Genomic DNA, 13,793 nt, shown 5'->3' with positions numbered 1-13,793 from the left:
GCAGATGCAGGGTGAAATCCTGGCCACAGTGAAGTCAATGGCTGAACTCCCATTGATTTCCAGGAGTTCAACATAGACTCAGAATGAAGAGGTTGTGGTGATAGGATTATTATTTTCTTTAAAAAAATATATATATGGTCATAACATTACATGACACATTACAGTGATTTAAAAAATATGGCCCCTGCCCTGAAGAATTAACAATGTAAGGCCCTGATCCTGCAACGGAATATGCATCAGTGGAGACCTGTGTTTGTGTGGAGTCCCATTGACTTCAGTGAAGCTTCACATGGGCTCAGGGATTTGCCTGCATGGCTCTAATTACAGTAGATAATAGAACTGATCAGGAACTGGAATTTCTCTTCCATGGGAAATCCCAACATTTTCAGGTGAAAAAATCATTTCAATTTGGGGGGGGAAAAAAAGGCTGAAATTTCATGCTAAATGAAAAGAAAAGAAAAAAAAGAGTTGTATTCTACAGCAAGATACTGGTGGTGGAAAGAAAGCTGCTCACGGTGGATGCTTGAATGATTAACCAGTATGTAAACCCAAATCTTTATCTCATCAAACTCATGTCCTAGTTTATTAACACTACTGAATCCTCTTACAGTGGATAATTTTGTCACTCTGTCTGCTTCATTCTGCCATCTTCTGGATGTGACTAGCCTATTTTTAAATGATGCCGTTCTTTGTCATCCCGCTTCTTTCATATTATGTATTTGTAATATTTTATTATTGCATTTTAATTGTCTGCAGCATCCTGCATGCATAGGTTACAGGTGCATTTTATTTAAAATTATTTTAAAATATATATGCAAAATACTTCTGTTTTCTAACCCAAATGTGTCTCATGGACACAGGCTGGTTAGTACAGTGTATTTATATATATGATCATGATGGATTGTCCATTTGTCACCCAGTGTAGTGAAGACACAAATCTATGTAAAGGAGCACCTTAGAGACTAAGTGCCACAAGTACTCCTTTTCTTTTTGAGAATACAGACTAACGCGGCTGCTACTCTGAAACAAATCTGTGTGTGTAATCTGAATGATTCTTGTTGGAGCAGGTTGGTAGTATGTTAGCTTTTCACCCCCAGAGACCTGGGATCAAATATTCATTAGGTTACATATGAAAACGTGTTAGATGATTTCATCCCTGTCTCTAGAGGACATTTGTCTATATCACAGAATCATTACATTTGGCCAGCTCTGCTCATTAGAGACCTAAGGGTGAGACAGGTCAGGATTTGTGGGGCATTAATAGCTCTGTGCTGTGTCTGCAGGTCCTATTAATCCATCACCTTTTTTGATCAGAAAGTTTACTCCAAAAAAACACCCTTTGCATGATCTTTATATGAAATCATAAGGATTGCCCACATGTCCTTTCATAAGAAGCTTTGGCACAACATTTTGCTGACAAACATCAGCTGACTGAGCAATGAATACTTGGAATATCCATTTTTAAGATAACATTAAGTAGTAATATAGCACCAAAGGGGTGCATTTTTAGTGGGGTTAGAGGGCATTTAGTTCTGCATCTTCATGATCAACTGTAAAAGAATTACAGAAAATTTAGATCATGTAAGCAAGACCCCTGAAAGGGTCGGAGGAAGAATCAGCAGGGTAAATAGGTATTGTCAAAAAGGTTGAGAAAATAATGATACTACCTAGGAGGAGAGAGAGAAGAAAAAATATTGTGTAAGTAAAGGAGGAATTACAGTACAGGGTTGTCCTTAATAAGTACAATATTTGCCTTAATAAGTACAATATTTCATGGCATTGAGTGTTCTTCTCTCATAAGACTCCTTTTTAGGGGAGGACAGTAGCATTTTTCTCATGGGGCAGTCACAATAGACCAAATTCTATACTGCCTTGCAGCCACAAATCTTCCACTGAAGCCCATATCAGGTTGCATGTGGTGTTTGTCAGTGAAGAATCTGGCCCAATATATTTAGGGCCGGTCTTTTCGCCCTTGTGTCCCTTTTTGCAGGCACTATCAGTTGCATATACAAAAAAGGGAGGCAGTATGAAAACATTTCCCTCAGTACACTAAAGGAAGTTTAACATAAATGTATGTTGTTCTAGAGGTGGTCAGCATTTGTCTGTTACATTTTAGGAACAAAAACGTATCCTGGAGATGGGAATCACAGGACCTGAGGGACATGCCCTAAGCAGACCTGAGGAGGTAAGAGGCTTAACTAAGTCTATATTTCTTGGAAATGTCTTCTGGCATCTACATACCATAGGAAGTAAGTTTCTTATAAATAAATAAAAGAGAAGATGGTAGATGGATGGATGGTTGGAGGAGAGGACAGCAAACCATCTGCTTTTCACAGCCTGTTCTGATAATGCCATTCTCTGCAAAATTTTCTAAGTATGAGACATCATGCTAAAAATTAGTAACAAAGTCTGCAAAATATTCACAGGACATATTGTACATCAGCTGATCAAGACATTTCAGCCAAAAATACTCCTAATAAGTGTTTTTCCTACTATCTGTACATATTCACAAACATTTACATATTGTAATATTGTGAATTCATGAGAATGGAAGGATTCTGTGGGTCAGCTTGATTTATGCACTTTTCTCCTATAATAAAATCCGTTCATGCATGGATCAGCATAGGTCACTGAAAAAGGATTTTTCTAAGGCCATGTCTACATTATGGGTACTATAGCGGCATAATTATGGTTCTGTAGCTATGCCGGCATACCCACGTATGTAGATAGAGCCTACACTGATGGCAGGAATGTGATGTAGGAATATCACCTCCCCATATGACAGTAGGTAGGTAAGCAAAAGCATTCTTTTGTTGATCTAGCTCTGTCTACACAGGGAGTTAGGTTGGCATAGCTATATCATTGAGGGGTGTGGATTTTTCTAAATTAATGAGTCTTTTCCTGTTAATGGGAGTGCCGGCCTGGGGAAAATCCGAGCTGGATATTTGCCAAAAAGTAAGCTGAAGTATTTCTTACCACCACATGTGGTAGCCCCATTACTGAGGTACAAAACCTCTCCACTTCTTCCTCAGGTTTGCCTGGTGATGAACCATTCCCATATTAGGATATGAATCTACACTCTGGCTTGTCATGAGGTGTATATGTTTGTAATAATGGCTCCTAGGAGAACATCAGGTGAAAAACAATAATTGCTGGGGTGAACATTTTGATTTTAGGAGAAGAGAGTTAAAAGAAGTACTTAAACTGTAAAGATTTAGGCCATCTGCTTTTGGAGATGCTGTCTTTACAGATTTGACTGATAAAGACTTTGAAGAGAATTATCAATAACCTTGTGTCTAATATTTCGGTCAATCCAGTTTTCTGGATTTTGGGATGTAGCTATACTGAGAGGGTTTGGGCCAACCACTGGACTAGTGGCAGTGAAGAGAGGCCTCTAGTGGCCCTGGAAAGACACTGCCGCTCCAGCTGAAGACAAATTATTTGTATGCATGTCCCAGATGGCTCCTTGTGGGAGATTGCTTGGACACTGAGGAACAGAGGGGACTTACTGGAGGATGTTTGAAAGCCTTCTATGGATTATGGGCTAAATTCAACCTATATTGCTGATGCTGTTCCTTAGAAATACTTATATTCACTGTTTGTCTTATCCTTGGGTAGAGATTGGGCCTAAGCCTGCATTGTCTGAGGGTACAGAGAATTTCTATGAATTATGACACTGTTTTCCCCTTCCTTTTCCTTTGTGTTTGTTTGTAGGGGGAAGGTAGGGTGACCAGACAGCAACTGTGGAAAAAAATGGGACGGGTGGGGGGTAATAGGCCCCTATATAAGAAAAAGTTCCCCAAAACAGGACTGTCCCTATAAAAACGGAACATCTGGTCACTCTAGGGGAAGGCCATGGGGCTTCACGAAGAAATGTGGATTTGGAAGAGTTAATAGGGGAGGGAGTTAATAGGGGAGCTTTGGTTCAAGCAGCAAAGTCCTTTATAACATTTCTTTGTTACTATTTAAGGCTTGATGGTGCTGTTAGCAAGGGGCAGTGGGGTACAGAGCTGCATTGCCCTGGGATAGCACAGAGAGGCTTGGTGCTACACTATTCTAGCCTATCAACCCCCAGGCCAGCAGTACTGGGTAGCTAATGCATGGAGTTAGGGGCAGAGCTGTGTCCTTGCCTTCTCACCACCGCTCTGCCCCCATGAGGCACCATGTGCCTCTGGAAAAGTAGAGCGGACACACTCTAGAATTGTGTTTGGCCTTTACACAAGCTGTGCAAGGCTGTGTGTGACTTTTTTCTTCCTCCCATCCAACACTGCACAGCAGTATATGAGCCAAGCAGGACAAGGCCTTTGTTGTTGTTGTCGTTAAAAAGAGAGAAATCTGGCTCAGTCCTGGATTTCACTTTCACCTCCTTCCGCTTTTCAGCTTACATTTTTCTGCCTGTTTTCTTGTCCATTTCAGCTTGAAGCGGAAGCTGTTTTCCGTGCCATCACCATTGGCAGTCGAATCAACTGTCCGGTGTATATCACCAAGGTGATGAGTAAGAGCGCGGCTGATATCATTGCGCTGGCTAGGAAGAGAGGTATGGAACTCAGTGCATTCCCCTCAAAGGGGGCGTGCATTAGGTATAATTTACCAAATGGAAGCTCTAGCAACTAACCCAATTGCTGAATGCAGGGGTCAGTATCCACTGACTCAAATGGCTGCTGTTGTGCTAACAATTTGGTTTTGGGAAAATGGAAGTGAGACCCCACCACTCTATTCAACCTTGACACTCTCCTTCCTACTGCCCCTTCCTCCACCTACCTGAAATGTGCATCTTAATCCTCCCTTCTCACACGCTACCTCTTACCCTTATCCCAAGCTGCTGGCTATTCATTCTTGCAAAGATTATCTTCTTCCCTTGTAAGGCCTAGCACGGACTCTCAGCCTTTGTGGGGCAGCTGCCAGAATGTATCTCTCTAGCATTTGCTGACAGTTACTGCTAGTGCTACAAAGCTTCATGAGCTAGCAGTGGGTGGGGGAAAATAGAACGCATGCACTGGACCTCAGAGGGAGAGGTTTTGCTCCCTGCAGTGTTGAGTGTCCCCCCCATGCTCTGCTCCTTCGTATTTTTAATACTCACCGGCTGCAAGTCCTGCTTTATTGCTGACTCCGCTCCTTGTCTTTCCTCTTAAGGCATGTTCTGTTCTTCTCAGTTGTCTCTGCTTTTCTCTTTTCTCTCATTTTCTTTCCTCACCGGGTCCTTTGCTGGTTCTATTTTTCTCCCTCAGCCTTCCACACTTCCAGCACCTCTCACTTACAGTTAGGCAGGTGAGAGGCAGGCCGCAGAGACATAGAAGTGCAAGGGAAGGGCCCCTGTGCTGCTCTATAGTGCTGTGGCGTATGGGTTACCTTGGGGATCACCAATGACAGGCCGCAGGAGCAGCAATTAATTTGACTCTGGAGCACTGGCACCTCAGCCACTGGGCAGTGCAACGAGGCCAAAGAGTGAGAGCAAACTCTCCTCTGGATCTTTAATGTGTCCCCTTCTGATCAGACTTGAGGTATACCAGGGAGAAAGCCTGCATTTCCGCTTGCTTGCGCTGCACATGGTCTGTGCGTACATAAAGAACTTCAGTCTCCAGGGTCTTCAATCCACTGCACAAACTCACTTAAAAACAGAGAAAAGATGGCGCTGATAAGATTATTGAAATTAAACACAATTTTGAACTCCTCTCCTCCCAGATTAGAGAATTTTGTAAATATTTCGATCAAAAGCATATGTGGCTTGGCAAGCTGCCTGATTAAATTTTTATAATACGGACAAAGCCAGGGCTGTTTAATTTCTTAGCAGTTATGCTGTCCATGTAGCAACATGTAAATTATGCATGGCTGTTCGCAGTAAGCTGCATAATGCATTGGCAAGTGGATTTTAACCATTTACTGTATATTCTTGCTTTTCCCCAGGTCCTCTAGTTTTTGGCGAGCCAATCACTGCCAGCCTGGGGACAGATGGGACACATTATTGGAGCAAAAACTGGGCCAAGGCTGCAGCCTTTGTGACCTCACCACCTCTGAGTCCTGACCCCACCACACCAGATCACTTGAACTCACTCTTAGCATGGTATAACCTTTAATTGTTTATAAACAGTCAGTCACATAAGTGCAAAACCCATGCCAGATGCAACATCTCGAGACTGTTCCAGAGCCCATTGAAGTCAATGGGTATATTTCCTCTGACTTCAAAGGGCTTTGAACCATTATCCTAATGTATAAAATTATGATGGACAAGAGATGTTAGGTTACAATAGAATTAGTCCTTAAGAACCCAATCTTGCTATCATTAAAGTTAATGGCAAAATTCCCATTGGCTTCAGTGGGAGCTGGGTCAGACTCAAAATTATTACTAAAAGAAGCTATAGTAAACTGACAGTGCAACTTTCTGAGGCAGGTTTCCTTGGCCTGCTTTATAGGCTGGAAGACTATGTTGTGTGCATAATGCACATACAGCAACAGAAGCATAACTAAAAAGAGCCTGCCTGTTTAATGCTGTAGACGTAGGGGAGAATTAGTGTTGTATGGGTGTATATTGTACAGATGTTAATCTACTGATCTATTGTGAAGGTGACAGAACAAACAGGACTTGATGTGAAGAGTGATATGTTATTTGCAATTTTAACTGAGGAAATGTGGTACAGGATTTATTCAGCAATGAGAGTTATTTATTATTAAAAAGCTTCCAGGTTGAAAGGTCAACAACCATCACTCTCACAACTTCCACCAAAGTAAATGTAACCCTGGTTTTCGGTGCATGCATCATCCCAGCCTTTAGGTAGTGCTTCGGTACACGAGAGAGAGGAGACTTGTGGACTTTCTCTTAGGTGATCCACTTCTTTCACTAGAGGACTCCTGGCAGGGAGGAGTAAGGTCAAGGCGGGAGCGTGGCCATTTCTAATGTAACGTTGCATTTGAAAGATAGATAGGAGTTTGATTCTTATGTGTTTTGCGTTAACCAGTGAGAAGGTGCCATATCTTGGTGCATCTTCTGCCCTGAACAGACCTCGTGTTGTACTTTTCCCTTGAGCTCTGCTAATAATAAAACAGTCCCACGCATCAACTTGTCCTTACGTGTGAAAATGCTTATTGTAATCTGCGTGCACGCATGTGCACACACATGAGCTCTTAGGACAGGGCCATGAGGCAGGAGGTTGTCTGGCAGCTAGGAGGCCTGATTTCCTGAGTGTAATTCCCAGCACAGGTAGAGAGACTTGTGCTAGCTCAGCTCGAGCTAGCATGGTAAAAATAGCAATGGGGAGGTTGTGGCACAGGTTGGTGGCTTGAGCTAGCTGCCCGTGTCCAAACCTACCTGGCAGCCTGGGTCTGAGCTCAGGTGATTAGCCCAAGCCACCACCAGTGCCGCAATGTCCATGCTGCTATTTTTAGTACTCCAACTTGAGCTGAGCTAGTGTGAGTCTGTCAACTAGGCTGGGAATCGCACCTCCCAGTGGCAGTGTCAACATTCCCTTAGGCCCCATCCTAGCTTACCCTCCTGTTGTGCCCCATCTCTATTGGTCCCAGACTGTTTCCTCAGCTGGAAACCAGCAGGGGTAAATGGTTCACATTTGGAGGGCAGCTGAGGGGTGGGGAGGAACTGGCATAAATGCCAGAGCAGCTTCATTTAGGGATTCAAGTTTGCATTTGGGAAGAAACAGACTGGGTATAGGAGGCTGTCAGCCCACTGATGGGAGGTGGGGGTGTGCTGGCTGTCTGCAAAGGGATCAGGAGATGGTGAGAGAGAGAGGAGGATTATCATCAGAGAGATGGGAGGGGGTAGGAACAGTGAAGAGATGGGTATCCCGCTGATAGGGGCTGGGAAAGGAGGGGTGGGAGCTGAGTTGTTTTGCTGAGAGTTTTCTGGAGGAGGTTAGTCATTCCAAGGGTTAGAAGGGGTAATATGACATCTGTCTGCCCACAAAGGTTCAGGTAGCTCTGAAAATGTTCAACAAGTTACCAGCAGTGTCTTGGCAACCTGGAATTGGGTATCACCTCCAGAAAGTGTGTACTGCTTCTAGCTCATTGCAATGCTTCTTTGGCTTAAGTGGTGGAGCTGCTGCTTTGGGGTGATAGGGGACTTTTGTTTGAGTCCCAGCAGGACAGAGTGCTCACAGTAGAGTGAGTAATTGTCTGCCAGCCAAGCCACTAGTTAACACCGGGAGGTGGCACTATGTCCCTAACTGTGCTGATTCCTGCTTCCAGAGACACCCGTACATTGGATGAAGTACATTTTTAGAAGAATTAGAAATGGTCATTTGCTTGCAGATCACGTTTCTTCCAGAAGTGAGGTTTCCCCACAGCAGGTTGACAGGTTATGTACATGGGTGATATAAAAGCATGGGGAGACATCTGTCTAGGTACTTGTACATCAGAGACTATGTCCATGCATCTCTGTATGTGCAGTAGAGGATGACTTCTGCTCAGTGACACCTGTGTAAATACAGAGTCACTCCACTGGTGCTGGACTTACACAGATGTTAATGAGAGCAGAATCTGGCCCTAAGTCAAATGTATGTTTGGTGGGGTTATACAGAATTTGGTTCATTTCTGACTGGTGCTGGCCTTGGGAGCAGATGAAATTAGCTCCCTTATTTGATCTTTCTGTTCATTAAAATGAAAACAGGAAAAAGGTCTTTTCTGGCCTGATCTTGCACCATTGACATCATTAGGAGATTTGCTGTTGAGTTCAGTGGGAACAGGATCAGACTTTTAACCAGCTCATGCAGCAATGTGTAAAAAAATCATTGTTTTTACTGCAGCAGACACAGCTGTGTGTTCTCCACAAGAGGCTTCCAACATATTAATAAGATGTGGGTCAAACTGGCATAGCTAAAATGGCAATAGAATTTTTAGAATTGTAACCCAGATAAAGCCATCTTTTAATACCAAAATCGTTCAAAAAGACTGGGAAATCAGGGAAATGTTCATTATGCTCCAAACATGCAGAAATGTCCCCCATTCCCCACTGGCTTAGAGTCAGAGATCTTACATGACAGCAGCTTAGCCTGCTTTCAGGTCTAATACTTTAAATCAATACATTGAAGCTTAAAAAAATCCTATATATTAATACTTTGCAGTGCATTTATATATGTTTTTTTACCCGAGAATGAATATGATTATGGTTAATAATATCTTCTATAGCACTTTTAATCAGTAGATCACACATTTTACAAGCATTAAACAAGCTTCACAACATAAGGTTAGCATGCTTTTGATGGTTGGTTGAAAATTTGCTGTTGAAACTGTTTTGACAGAAAACTGGATTTTTGACTGAACAAAAAATGTCTGCTTTCCACAGAAAATTTAGATATTTTTTGTTGAAAAACTGCCTGGAATCCAAAATACCACTGCGATGCCTCATGGGAGATGTAATTCGGAGACCTCATGCTCCCACACTTATGTATGGACTGGGCTCCCCAGCCAGACGCCATCTCCCATGATGCACTGCTTCCCCTCACCAAGAAATGAGATGGTGGTGCTTCATAGGAGATGTAATATGATCAGGCCACCTAGTCAATGAAGGAGAATGGGAGCATGACGCATCTGAACTACAAATCCAATGTGCCACCATAGTGACATTTCAGAAACAAAATATTTTAGTTTTTTGATATTTTTCACCAAAAACTCAAAATTTTTCATGGGAAAAAACAGAATTTTTCTGACCAGTTCTAATGTTTATACCCACTTTACTGATTAATAAACTCAAGCAATGGGACTGTTTGCGTGCTTAAAGTTAAGCATAGGTGAATGTTTTTTGTTGAATTGGGGCCTAAGTGATGCTCTTGAACTAAGAAGACTAAGCACTGTGGTCTCAGCAGAAAAACTTCACACAAAAGGCATATGGAACAAACCACTGGAAAAGGCAACTAAAATAAAGCATGGACAAGAGACAGAGAGAGTCCTAGACTGTTTCTGGTGCAGTGAATTAATAGTGTTGTGGAAAAAAGGACTGCATTGTAAAGATAAACTTGGAATGGGCAGGCCAATTGAGCTGGAGGAGGGTTTCTTGTCCCTACAATTGTATTTATTAATATGTGTAGAAAATTAAAGAATCCAGTATGTCAAATTAAACTTTCATACAACAAGACAGTGATGAGCTTAGAGGACAGGACAAGGACAAGATAAAATGGAAAGCAAATCCTGTGATGCCATTGGTGTGTTTAGTAATTTGCGGTAACACAAGAAAATCATTAATATAAAAATACTTTTAGTCTAATCACTCTTATTTCACTATTAACGAAGAGGTTTGTCTTCTAATCAAAGGCTCATGATGTTGCTTGATTCATTTTTTTGTGGATAGGAAAGGATCAGAAGATGATGCAGAAAGTTTCCCATAAGTGAATAGGATTGGCACCTCAGTAAATTGTACTAATGTGACAGATAACGGACCTTTTTCTTCATTCACTTGGTTATTTATAAAGCTGCTGGGATTTTAACCTCTGAATCTAAGGACTCTTGATGTTTGAAACCTGCAATTTACACACTAAGATGGGGAGGGACCACTGGTTCAAATCCTAGCATGGTCAGTGCAACCTTCATCCTTTGGAGACCGAGAAACTGCAGTGCAATATTATGTGAGGCTGAGACCTTCAAAGCTGAGGTGTTGTCTTTTTCTGGGGACAACTAATTGGTGTCAGAATGATCAGAGTGCAGGCTTGCCTGTTCATTCCCTGTTTTCTGTCAGAAGGTACAAAGAGAGAGCTTTTCTTGTACAAATTCCATGAAAAATTTATAGACCAAAAAAACCACAAAAAGCCATCTGGTATTCATCATGTTACTTTTATTTCACATGATTATGGATTTATCTTTAAAGTAGAATATTTAATACAGGGTTTTGTTAACCTTTGTTAACACTAATAATGGAGTCGTCTCCTCAGCCCTGTTGCGTGGGCTTTGTACCAGTCTCGTGGTGAAAAACAGAGCAAAACCCAGCTGATCTCGGCAGTAGTTGATTATCTTAACATGCCTGGATGGTGTAAAGCTGAGGACAGAGGGTTTTCTTAAGGAAAGGTGATCTCACCAGAGCACCCCTGCTCTTCAGTGATCCTTAGCCACCAGAATAGCATGTGGTGGCTGTTAGTGGCTAGCGTGGGTTAGAGCATGCGCCTCTCATGTCTAGATTTGAAAAAACAAATTCACACCCAACTTGATGGCAAGTGAGTCTGTGTATCCTGTAATATCAATACACGATGTGTTAACTCTTCTTAGTGGGGACCTGCAGGTGACGGGAAGTGGGCACTGTCCCTACAGCACTGCCCAGAAAGCCATCGGAAAGGATAACTTCACTATGATTCCTGAAGGAGTTAATGGAATTGAGGAAAGAATGACTGTTATCTGGGACAAGTCTGTCGTGAGTAATTGCTTATCTTTATAGACTAAGAATTGGCTGTTAGCTGGATAATGAAAGCCACGGGGCTCTATGCCAGCATTCATGTGGTTTCCCCATATTCTGAGAGCTCCTATAGAACAAGCTACCATAAGATTATTATTTATTTTTAAATACTTAGTAGGAATGCAGTTAAAAGCTTTGTATTTTATTTCTCTTTTACAATGGAAAAACATCATGTTTTATGAGTCCCGAGGCTTAATTGACTCTACATCATTTTTGGGTATTGTGTCAGATTGAATGTTTGGAGCTGACATAATAGTCAAAGCAGTTTAATGCTTTTGAAATAGACTTTGTATAAACTTGACAAATAGATCATTTAATTTGGGGAAATGTCACATCATTTTTGAGAAACTACAGATGGATGGGAACCAAAGCTTAAGGTTATAATATAAAGCCATTTAAATGAGGACTTTTTGTGTAATTTATGCTGGAGTATTTTACAGCGTGATGTTGGCATAAGAGAGCAATTTGTTGGATGTTTCATGGATCCTAATATACAATGCATTCTCCCCACCCGTACACACAGGTGAAGCTGATATGCATATTACAAACTGTAAAACTCTGATTGCATTTATAGTGCACCTCTGACCACCTTACTTGGACTGTTTCCCCGTCCAACTTGCCAGGGACTACTGCTAGGATTCCAAACACTGAAGCAGCTTCAAATAGCTGCTGTTTAAAAGCAAAATGAACAAAACCCAATCAACCAGAGACATTTTTTCTTCTTTTCTCCCACAGAACATGGAATGTCAGCTGCAAAACTACATTGGGCTGAGAAGCAGTTGGGGTAACATTCAGTTGTGGACTTGGTAGCTCATGTTATATTTAGGCTAGAAACGGGTGTTGTTATACCATACAACAGGGAGAATGGTCTGGTTTTCATTGGGGCACGCTGCTCTTGTTTCTAGCTTGAGAAACTCCAAACATATTGGACTGTAAAATCACAACATTGTTCTGTCCAGCAAAGATTTTGTATGTCTTTATTAGATATTTCTAAAATTTGATCATTGATGATTTTTTCTCTCCCTTTAAGCCCTGTACAGTGGACTTGTGCTACTAAAGCAACCTGGATTTGCAGGTGTAGGGATAAGAATAAAGCAGTCTGATTTTTCAGGTATACTGCTGCTCCTTTATGCTCCTCTGGCAGTATAAAAGTGCCTTAAAGCAGATATAAATCATTTACACCGATATTGCACTACCTTCACATGTGAGACCGAGGGAAAGGAGACTTAGCAGAACTGAGACAAGCCTTTTATCTGTAATAAAACATGTAGCATACACAGCATACATGATGGTGTGGTCTGGATTAAGGGTTTAGTGGCTTTTGTTTGGGATGATGTGAATAACTCACTCATCTGTTTGCTGCTCCTGAATAATACAGACCTCACAAATTCATGCTAATAAAACCTTTGGACCATGCAACTCCATCCCTTATTTCCTCTGTCCAGTCTATCTACGCACATGCCCTTATATGTTGACATTACCAATTCTATCTCCGTTTTGGAAGCATAATTTACTCATGTCAAATTGCTTGTAGGCTACAGGCAAAATGGATGAGAACCAGTTTGTTGCTGTTACCAGCACCAATGCTGCCAAAATCTTTAATCTGTATCCAAGGAAGGGCCGGATTGCTGTGGGCTCAGATGCTGATGTTGTTATCTGGGATCCAGATAAAGTGAAGACTATTACAGCCAAAAGCCATAAATCGGTAAGAGAAAAATTGCATATTGTCATTATAAACACAACTGCTTCGGAACGACCAATCTTCTAACGCAAATGAACTCCCAATGTGCTAGATACGTAAGAGCTGGATAATGTGATGTTCTGCATTAAAAAGTATGATTGTTCATATTAAGATGAAAGTCATTAAATCTGTTCTTTCAGAGAATAAGAAATTTACCACTTCAGTCCGGAAGGAATTTTTCCAGCATGTAGAATATTGTATAATTGGCTAAATGAATGGGCCAGTTCCCCAACAGCTGTTAATCAGCATAGCTCCACGGACATCAGTGAAGCCATGCCAATTTGCACCAACCTTGTAGCCAGCATCAGATTTTTAAAGGTATTCTGATGCCTAAAGATGCCAGTAGGCATGTAGTGGGATTTTCAAAAGCACCTAAGCAGGTTAGGTGCCTAAATCCTATTGATTTAGAAAGTCCCACTAGGTTCCTCCTTGCATCTTTAGGTGATTAAATACCTTTACAAATCTGACCCCAACCCACCCTTCTTTTCTTTTCTTTTCTTTTCTTTTCTTTATTTTGCCTACTTCTGAAGCATGAGTTATCATCAATTGCCTGAGCAGATCGAAAAATGTTCTGAAATGTTATGCTTAATTCAATGTTTCTATAATCTGGGTTCTAGATTACGGATGGGTTTGGGTTTTTTGGTCTTGTTTAATTACGAAACTTTATAG

General features: G+C 41.5%; 1 protein-coding gene across 2 annotated transcripts in view; it reads left to right on the top strand.

Annotated features, from left to right (window-relative positions):
• CRMP1 (collapsin response mediator protein 1) overlaps positions 1-13,793 on the top strand; it is a 68,518-nt gene that overhangs the window by 38,808 nt on the left and 15,917 nt on the right. For both annotated transcript variants that reach the window (XM_073342537.2, XM_073342538.2), the window contains exons 7-11: positions 2,117-2,185; positions 4,417-4,537; positions 5,905-6,061; positions 11,200-11,341; positions 12,918-13,088. In XM_073342537.2, coding sequence (XP_073198638.1) covers positions 2,117-2,185; positions 4,417-4,537; positions 5,905-6,061; positions 11,200-11,341; positions 12,918-13,088 — 660 coding nt within the window. The remainder of the gene's footprint in view (positions 1-2,116; positions 2,186-4,416; positions 4,538-5,904; positions 6,062-11,199; positions 11,342-12,917; positions 13,089-13,793) is intronic.

The sequence above is a fragment of the Lepidochelys kempii genome, chromosome 4 (assembly GCF_965140285.1).
Source record: "Lepidochelys kempii isolate rLepKem1 chromosome 4, rLepKem1.hap1, whole genome shotgun sequence".
NCBI lineage: Eukaryota > Metazoa > Chordata > Testudines > Cheloniidae > Lepidochelys > Lepidochelys kempii.
The sequence above is the reverse complement of the archived record's forward strand: the minus strand, read 5'-3'. Positions and strand labels throughout refer to the sequence as shown.